The sequence below is a fragment of the Hemisphaericaspora subhashii genome (assembly GCF_019202705.1).
Source record: "Hemisphaericaspora subhashii strain CBS 10753 chromosome Unknown scaffold109, whole genome shotgun sequence".
NCBI classification, from domain to species: Eukaryota; Fungi; Ascomycota; class Pichiomycetes; order Serinales; family Debaryomycetaceae; genus Hemisphaericaspora; species Hemisphaericaspora subhashii.
In genome coordinates this window covers 1-9,625 of record NW_026057321.1, presented here as the reverse complement: position 1 = coordinate 9,625, position 9,625 = coordinate 1, and the positions used below count along the sequence as shown (strand labels likewise).

Here is a 9,625-nt window from a genome sequence, read left to right as displayed (position 1 = left end):
TTATTGATGAAGCAAACGCAATAATAATAAACGCCGTACCATCCTTCAGGATCGGAAGCTAATCTTTCGTTCCTGACTTTTGCAAGCTTCTATTACAACCCATATTTTAACCAAAACAGTTGTCACCACGACCTTAAGACGGGAGCCATGGCGATAAAATATGTCAAAGATGGTGTCATTTTATACTTCATGCACGGAAGATAACTATCGGTTCTAATAGCCTAAGCTTGACAATGGCTGTATATTTTTCCCAGAATGCTAGTTCATGCGTTTCTGAGGAGTTCTTTTTGTAAATTTCCATTTAAAAGCTTAGGTATCTAAACTTCTATTTGTAAACTTTGCAACCACAACTAGAGAACACACACAGAAACCAACCTCTAAATAATTCAAATCATAAGGATCGGCTATGGGGGAAATTCAGGAGTTGGGGATATCTTGAGTCTGATTTGAGGAACAGTTGTGGTTGTATTGAAGATAAGTTGAACTGGTCGCCCAATTATCAAGTCTCTTTGTAAACATCTTTTCTGTGTCTGTAAACTTGTGTTTGTAAGTTCCATAACCACAAAAACATGGGTCAACTACAGATGTCAATCACCAATGAAATGAACCACACTGTCAGTGACATTCCTTAAATCATATAGAACATTGGACATAGCCGTGCTTTAATATCAAAGGTCTTTCCTTTTATCCAAGCTCCAGTTGTTTTCTCCTGGGAGAATAAATTCATAAGCAGATCAAATTTTCACTTATTTCACCTTTCATAGATTTATAGTATAAGCTACATCAGAGTATAAACCAATTCATATAACCTTCCTTCCTTGGATCTAAAGGAAGGGTCGAATTCATGTTAAATTAGATTAAGATCAGGTGACACAAATCACATGACTTTTCACGTGCATTTCACGTGCCCTGCCCTGACCGCCCAATTCGTTAAGACATTTTTGAACACCTTGCGACGATTTGGCCTAGTTAGTTAGTGTTTGCACTGGTAAAAACGCTTATTTTTTTTGCAAAATGGGATCTTATGTTCGACACCATCCTATGCACATCCCTACTTTTTTGTGGGAAACCACCAGGAAGTACCCTAATTATTAATTCGGATCTCTTCCAATGTTCATAACAATTGGATAAATACCAAATCTATTGCTATAGTACCATTTCTGTTGTGCAATCTAGGGGTAATGACAGGAGAATGAGGTTTTAGGCAATGATGCTTTTTGCCTTTAATGTATATTGTTTTTCTGTTTGTTATATTTCTGTATGTTAGTATGTATAAGAACTCAATAAACAGATTGTATATGTAAAAAAAAAGGAGGAGTTTATGACACAAAACACAATTCTTAGTGGAAATATACAATGGGTACTCTACCTCTATTAGCTATGGGGCAATTTATCGTGACATCATCTGTTAGCATTGTGATTACGTCAGATTCTCTCTGTAAGGCCTATATCAAGGAAGTTATACGAATTCATTCAAATTTCATACAATATCGAATTGCTGCACGACGAAAAAAAAATACGTTATCAATTAACCAGCCAGGGGGATATAATTTTCTCCAAACTACGTTGTTGCCATTTGAGAGAATCTATTAGAACAAAGAGGTTATCACAAAGAGCTTATCGATATAGGAAGAACTAAGGACCCCTTTCTTATTTTATTCTATCATTACTTTCAAGTTTACACATTTCGAATTAATTGAAAGTCTCAATCGCGACCATCATCTTTTGATATCTGAATCCATCACCAACAATGCCAATGTTTATATCGTCAAACAAACCAAAGTTTTCATTTGATTTAACTATCAATGAACTTACAAATATCCCAGAAATAAGTGGTTCTTGTTTTATTGAATTACAAATTAGAGATGCTAAACGAAAAATCCCACATTTATCAAGATCAACCATCAGTAAACAACGATCTACAATAAAGAAGACCGATGATGCATCAGTTTCAACTTCAATGAATGGAAGCACAAGTTCTACATCATCTACTGCAAATAATAATTCTTCATCAATACATGACACTTCAATTGCGAATACTTCCAGTTCAGGGAATATTTCTTCAACTACATCAAGAAAGAAATTGCATAATTTTAAATGTATATTTAACTATAAATTATCATGCAATTTGAAATTCGGAGTGAAAAAGAAAAAGAATCTAATTGCAAACAAGTATCTATTACTTAAAATATTTTATGTAAGTGAAATTGAACGTCATAGTCATCACCATCATCATCAAAGTAATCTGGAGAATGGTTCATCGACAGGTTCGTCAAAAACCCATACTCAAATAACCGAATTAGGAAGATTAGATATCAATTTAGCAGAATATTTAAACTTTGATGAACCAGTAACTACAAAATATCTATTAAATGAATCCAAAGTAAATTCCATATTAAGTTTAACAATCGATTTAAATGAATTACCACCCACATTTGATTTTCATACCCTGTTACAAATTAAAGACAACATCAGTTCAACAACTCCCGTATCTTCAACCAGAACCAAACGATCAAACACATCATCATTATCCAGAACAGGCAACACCACCACCCCAACCACAACAACCGCCCTCAAACGAAACACTTTCAATATCCCCCAATTTGAACGAAAACATGTCTTTGGAGGAATCACCAACGTATTTGGACAAAATGGAACCTTTTCCCAACAGCAACAACAACAACAACCGCTTTCAAATGGCAGTGGTGGTAGTGGTGTCGTTTCTCCTCCAGCAAGTCCCAGTCTCCGCCCCGCAGCCGCTAGTTCAACGGCATATCTGCCCATTTCTTCCCGGGCATCAATTGATGAACAAATAGCAGCACCTAGTAATAGATTACCCCAAGTGAATACCGATATAGCAATGGATGGAGTACCTGTCGTGACGACGGCGCCTGTAAAACAACAAATTATGGTTGATCCATTGATTAGTCATTTATATTGTAAAGTATTGGAAAGTAATTGGGATCCTGAACTTTCTAAATTGTTAGAATATACTCCTGAACAATGCATAAATGATATTTTTGAATCTAATACGAATCCAAATGGAATAAATCAGAAGCTTAAAGCTCATTATGATGAATATGTGAAGACCGGGAATGATGGGAGACTAGCTGGAGGGAGTGGCAGTGGCAGCGTAAGTGGTGGTGGGCCCGTTGGTGGTGGTGATGATGATGATGAGAATACTCGAGAATTGAATGGGTTGATTAGTGAACTTAAATATCGTACTGATTTGAAAAGTTGGAAACTAACACGAATTCCAAGTTGAGTATCCATTATGGTTATTATTATTTATACGATGTTGTTTTGTCGTTCTATTTCCTGAAAGATCCACGAAATTTTCATTATTGTTTTTATTATTATGATTGTTGTTATTATTATGATTGTTGTTATTATTATTGGGTGGCGGTTGAGATATTGATCTTCGTTTAGAAAATTGTAATTTTCCTTGTTGTTTCATATCCATTATTCTTTGTTTGAATTGATGTTTACTTACTTCAAGATGATCAAGAAACTCATTGATTTTACTACTTAAATCCTCTTTAGCATTTGATGCAGTTAGCATTATCTTTGTTGGGGAAGTTGATGGTTGTAAGGGACTAATAGCTGTTGTATTTGCTGTAGTAATTGCAGTTTTAATTGGTGATATAGGTGGAGTTTTTCTTTGCATAAAACTACCCCGATTGGAAGTATTAGTACAACTAAGTGAACTAACAGTAGAACCTGAAGAAACACTTGATCCAGTCTTAATCATAAATTCCGTTTTGATAGTTGTATTGGAATGAGAATAATATCTTAAAGGCAGAGAAACATAAGGAACATGACGACAATATTCACATAATTGGAATTCACTTGAATTGGTATTACAAAATGGATTATAGCAATGAAAACGACGAATATCATTAAATCCCCGAAATTGACCCCTGGAGATTGATTTGGTGGGTAATAATTTACATTTTGTGTATGTTATTGGACTAAGATTATCTAATGGTGATCGTTGATGGAATGACATATGAGAAGTGATTTGGAGTGGTGTTTTTGCTCTAGTTAGCTATCGTAGCAATGATTAGTTTTTATGGGTTTTTTTGAAGTTGTAAAGAGTGTTTATAGACATATTTGTTATTGGCATATTAATTAATCTTTTTGCACCCAGTTAATCTTTATACCTTTGCATTACAAAAAAAAACTAAATTTGTTGCGAATTTAACATATTTTTGTTTCATTAATCTCCTTTTAACGCCTTCTTCTTTACTTAGGAATTTCCTTAATATATTTATATTTATTAGGATAGAAAGTCTATAGTTTCAGATAAAATATTATTGGGATATATGTGAATTTCCAGGAGTAATATTTGGAAACACCTCAAACCAGACTCTGCAAGAGATTCGTCTGTATTTCCAATGCACATTAAACTAGTAAAATAAGATATTCTGAGATCAACTGTATTATACCCAGAGATATGTCAACTCATAGGTATCTCTTCTTTTTTGTGACCTACTTTTATTTAGGAATAGCCTCCAATGAAAGTAGTGGACGTTCTGATTTATTTGTATTTTGTACAATTTTACGGAGTAGTCCTGTTCAGGCAAACAAGCGTTTAGAGAAAAGACTTATGAGGATTTACATAACGATTAGAAGGGTTAATGTTGAGTAGAAAGGAAGAATCCAAAAGAGAAACAGGCAGGAAGTCATCCATCAATAATATTTTCATTTCCTGTTGTATTGCTTGTTGTATAGTTTGATATCCTAGGTTGTAAAAAATCCAATATCAGCCATCGATGAGAACCAGGAGTCATCACTCTGCGGGAGTTAATGCGATTTAAAGGGGGAGAGGAAAGGAGAGCAGTACAAAATAAGAACCTAACTGGCGGCCCCTTCCCAATAGAAATGAAATGCGCATAATTGGTTAAACGTTGTCTCTATCAAAAACGAAAGTAGAAATGATCGTACTACGAACTCGACATTAATACTTTCACGAATAACCATGTGTTGAATCATACGACACCAAGTAATCCGGTAACCAACTTGAGTTCAGCACTATGCTATTACTAAATTATAATAATACCAATCGTATTGTTGTGTTAATAAAGATGGAATCATATTAATTAAAAAGAAAAAGAGATTGCTGGTTTGGATTGACGGGGCCCACGTTGATTAAGGGGACGGGGCTTTTTTTTCTTCTATTGATTGATCTAAAATAATTAACAATAAACAGAAATTATGATTTTTGTGATTCCTATTGTATTAGATTTCTGGTTATTGTTTAGTTTGATTTTGTTTTACGAGTGTGGTTACAGAGGGGACGACAGTCTTGTAGTTCCACATGACTTATAACTTAAATTGACAGGTAACACATGTACCAGTAAATATGACGACCAAAATACAAGTTGACATAGTAACAACTTATTAAACACTTCTTGATGTTTAAGTTCTCTTGGAAGGGGGGATGGGCAGGGTTAGAAACATACAATGAAGGGGCACCCGATTTTTAATTTAAATGATAAATTATTAAATTAAAAAAGCTTACAATTCTCGCTAACAATTTAACACAATATACAGTACTCCACATTTGCCATTTATTGTTTCACACTCACACATATAGGTCAATTTAATTGCCACTTTCTCCGAAGAGAAATACACATTAAACACATGAAACAAATCAAATTAGCTTCTCTCTCTATCTCTAATTCTGTATACATTTTGACACATCGAGTAATTTGTGTTATCATGTATTATAAGAAAGAAAATAATTAATAATTAATAAAACCGAGAATAAATTTGTGTCTAATTAAAAACTCATCAACGTAATTTAAGGTTTTACTCTTTGAATAAAATTATTTTATTTTTTTCCAACAGTTCAGTCGTCGGGCAGTTCTTAAAATAAAATAAAATAATTAGAAAAAAAAATTAATATAAAAAAATTTTGAATTATAAAAATAACCCAATATTCTTTCTCTTTCTTTCACTTTTCACTTTAATTCACTTTTTTATAAAGATTTTTTAATTCATCTACAAAGGTAATATTTCCATTTTACATTTGGTAGTTCTATGTATTAGTATATACATTCATTGGAACCTCATAAAGATATAATAACTTCCATATTGCCCCCCCCCCATCGAGTATTTTTTTTTTAAAGAAGCGCATCATCTGATCTTAGGTATAAAAATCGCTTGGTATTTTTCCACATTTCCCATATGTTACAGTGCAATTATCAAGCTCCATGGGTTTCTAGCTTCAACTATTGCATAGATCGTGAACTTGCAGCTAGTGATAATAAACAACCATTCATAACTTTCCAATTAGCCACTATAGATAATGAAACTGGTTTTCCTCATAATAGAACTTTAGTTTATCGAGGTTGGTTATTTAATAATAAATCATCAAATGTAATTACATTCACAACTGATAAAAGAATGAATAAATATCGAGAATTATTAGCTAATGATAAATTTGAAGCAGTATTTTATTTTAGTCATATCAAGAAACAATTTAGATTTAGAGGTAAAGCAAGAATAATTAGTGATGAATATCTTCCAATTATTGATTTAGATGCTTTATCACTTTGTCAATTTATGCAAGATACAGATCTGATTATGACAACTGCCACTGATCAACAATCACAATCACAACAATCACACCAACAAGAAGAAGAAGAAGAAGAAGAAGTAATAGTACCAACACCACGACAGGAAGAACCAATTATGAATCATACTAAAACAAACGGTAATGGTGTACAACACATTGAAGTCCAAAAACAACCAATTTCTTCCCCAATATTATCTCCAAGCATAGCAAGTTATAGTATTATCGATGATTATACATCAATAGAATTTGTTCCTCCAACTGAAGATGAATGGCATGAAGAAATTGAAAGACAATGGAATCAATTATCAAAACAATTGAAAAAATCATTTAGAAAACCATCTCCAAAACAACCTATAACTGATGCTAATGCAAAATTAATTAGTTCAATTAATCGTGGAGTTGATGGTAAGAAAGATGAAGCTGGATTGAAAAATTTTGCTGTTGTTGGATTATTTGTTGATTATGTGGATTTTTATGAATTGGATAAAGATAGAAGATATATTTATGAAAATGATGAATATCATCAATGGCTAGAACAAGAAGTATGTCCATAGAAGACAAGTCAATTCTTCCCGAAAAAACATTAGAGGAAGGCTCATGTACAGCGTGAGCCCAATGGGCCCAGTTGGATAGAGGAGGAAAGCTGGATGACTAATTAGATGAAAGAGATGGACCATTATGGACAATTACAAATTGCTTGTATGTATATAAATATATTATTTGGAGAAAACAAGGACTATTTAATTAGAATAGTGGTTTGTTTTTTTGTTATCATGCTTATAGATTTTTAATGATTTAGAAGAATAAAGAATTTATGAAGAATAACAATTTTATTCAATCCCGAGAGTTCCTATGGGGAAACTTGTCGAGTAGTGTAAAAAGACAGACTTAAAAGCCACAATGTTGAGTCTGGATTGTATTTAACATAGCAGTTAAAGAAAGTACTGGATCTGGGAATGTGGGGGCGTCATAGTTGGGAGATAGGGAGATAGAGACGTAAAGGCGTCAATTGACGAAGTAGTGAAACTTTAATTGAAATTTAGTGGCTCTAGAAATCTTTCGCTTGAAATTCCCTCCGAACAAGGGCTTCTTATACACTCTATCTTAGAGGTGAATTTATCAAGCCTAGAATTTGTCTACTCTTTCTTCTTTCTTTATCTCACATTCTTGCGTGAAGATAGAGACGATTGGCTACTTCATAATGAGCATTTTGGAGCTCTCTTACACCTGTTTCATTACCACACAAAATTGGAGATACAATCCCATGATAGTTTATTTTTTGTTATTATTAGAAAAGTTTTATTTGTTTTGATTTTCTCAATTTTTTTTGTTCCTCGCGCGCATTTTTTCTAATTCAATTCACGCTTCACATTCTGTCAATGTGTTTACGAATTTTACTTCACTTACACTTCCCCCCCAAAAAACAAAACAAACTTTTTTTTTATAAATTCTTTCTTTCTTTCTTCTTCTTCTTTTACCAACAACAACAACAACAAACTATTCCTATTACTATTATCTACAATGGCTGCTACTAAAACTGCTAAAGCTTCTGCTCCTACTTCCACTGCTCCAAAGGTTACTTACAAGGGTATGTCAAATCGCAATTGAGAGAGAATAAAATAAACATTCCTTAAAAACTGAAAAAGGGGTAGACCATTTCAGAAAGATATTTCCAATTGGTTTCCCTACGAAAGCTTTATCCAAAAAATGATACTAACATCCTATTTCTAGACATGATCAAGTCTGCTATCGTTACCTTAAAGGAAAGAAACGGTTCTTCGTATGTATCCCCAATCATCATTTCATTTTTCTTGTTGTGAGTTTGTTGTTTTGATTTTTTTTTGAATGACCACATTTGGAAAACATAAACCACACATCCACACCCACACAATTATCTCTAATACTAACTAACAAAACATTCTAGTCGTCAAGCTATCAAGAAATACGTTCAAGCTAACAATGATCTCAAGGCTGCTAACTTTGACGCTTTATTCAATGCTGCTTTAAGAAGAGGTGTTGAAACTGGTGACTTTTTACAACCAAAAGGTCCTTCCGGTCCAGTTAAATTAGCCAAGAAGGAAAAGCCAGCTGCTTCCAAGGTTACCAAGAAGGCTGCTGCTCCAAAGAAGGCTGCTACTGCTGAAAAAAAGAAGGTTGTTAAAAAGACCGCAACTGCTCCTGCTACTGAAAAGGCAAAGGTTACCAAGAAGGCTGCTACTGAAAAGCCTAAGGTTACCAAGAAGGCTGCTGCTCCAAAGAAGGCTGCTGCTGCTGCTCCAAAGAAAAAGGCTACTGCTACCAAGAAGACCACCAAGAAAGCTTCCAAGTAAGTATATTTGGATTCCCTATTGGTGTGTGAAACACTTTGAATTCTTGTTGTACATTAGTCTTTTTTAACTTTGTTGTTTTTCTTTCTTATTTCTTTGAAAAAACAATGTTTTATTCCTTTTTTTTTATTTCATTTCCTCTTTATGTTTTATATCTTATTGAACTATTACCAGTTTTATGGTTAGTATTATTATTATTAAAATGATATTCTTGTGTTAAATTTGTATTATCTATATGATTACCCTTTTTAATAAATGTGTGTTTATTTTACGTTTGTTGTTTTTTTGAAAGGCAAAGAAAAAATTAAATTTGCATGACTCTTTTGATATCAAACTTTACCAACCCTTACGAAAGGATATCTATACCTTCCATCTAAATTGCAAAGATTCTGACTAAGCAAGAAGTTTATATACAATCATACCTTTCAAATGAATCTAATAATTAATTGAAAAATAACAATTATTCCAACTATTATCCCAAAATAATACGCAGGCCATTTCTAACCAATGAAACGACAATCAATTTTGCTAACAAAAGCAAATTTTTGCAGTCATTTAACTAATTAGACAAAATATCTCCAAATCGAAGTATTATGGGTTGGATATCTCATAAATCAACCAAATCGATCATTTTTTGGGTTTTTAGGATATGGTTTCTTATTAGATTGGTATGATTTATTGAATTGTTTGATTTTATTTATTCGATTGTGTGAAG

At 33.1% G+C, this 9,625-nt stretch overlaps 4 protein-coding genes across 4 annotated transcripts; 3 read left to right on the top strand and 1 right to left on the bottom strand. All coding sequences in view use genetic code 12, as the record gives it.

The window, feature by feature from the left end:
• Positions 1–1,750: 1,750 nt before the first annotated feature.
• Positions 1,751–3,265, top strand: J8A68_003548 (uncharacterized protein; the record flags this gene model as incomplete). Its single annotated transcript, XM_049407416.1, has 1 exon — positions 1,751–3,265. The coding sequence occupies one exon, from the start codon at positions 1,751–1,753 to the stop codon at positions 3,263–3,265; it is 1,515 nt and encodes a 504-aa protein (XP_049263155.1).
• A 127-nt stretch (positions 3,266–3,392) lies between these two features.
• On the bottom strand, positions 3,393–4,009 carry J8A68_003547 (uncharacterized protein; the record flags this gene model as incomplete). The annotated part of the gene is made up of 2 exons (XM_049407415.1): positions 3,393–3,419; positions 3,494–4,009. The coding sequence occupies 2 exons, from the start codon at positions 4,007–4,009 to the stop codon at positions 3,393–3,395; spliced, it is 543 nt and encodes a 180-aa protein (XP_049263154.1).
• A 2,183-nt stretch (positions 4,010–6,192) lies between these two features.
• Positions 6,193–7,137, top strand: J8A68_003546 (uncharacterized protein; the record flags this gene model as incomplete). Its single annotated transcript, XM_049407414.1, has 1 exon — positions 6,193–7,137. One exon carries the CDS (start codon positions 6,193–6,195, stop codon positions 7,135–7,137), a length of 945 nt encoding a protein of 314 aa, XP_049263153.1.
• A 967-nt stretch (positions 7,138–8,104) lies between these two features.
• On the top strand, positions 8,105–8,913 carry HHO1 (histone; the record flags this gene model as incomplete). The annotated part of the gene is made up of 3 exons (XM_049407413.1): positions 8,105–8,171; positions 8,315–8,363; positions 8,508–8,913. The coding sequence occupies 3 exons, from the start codon at positions 8,105–8,107 to the stop codon at positions 8,911–8,913; spliced, it is 522 nt and encodes a 173-aa protein (XP_049263152.1).
• Positions 8,914–9,625: the final 712 nt, after the last annotated feature.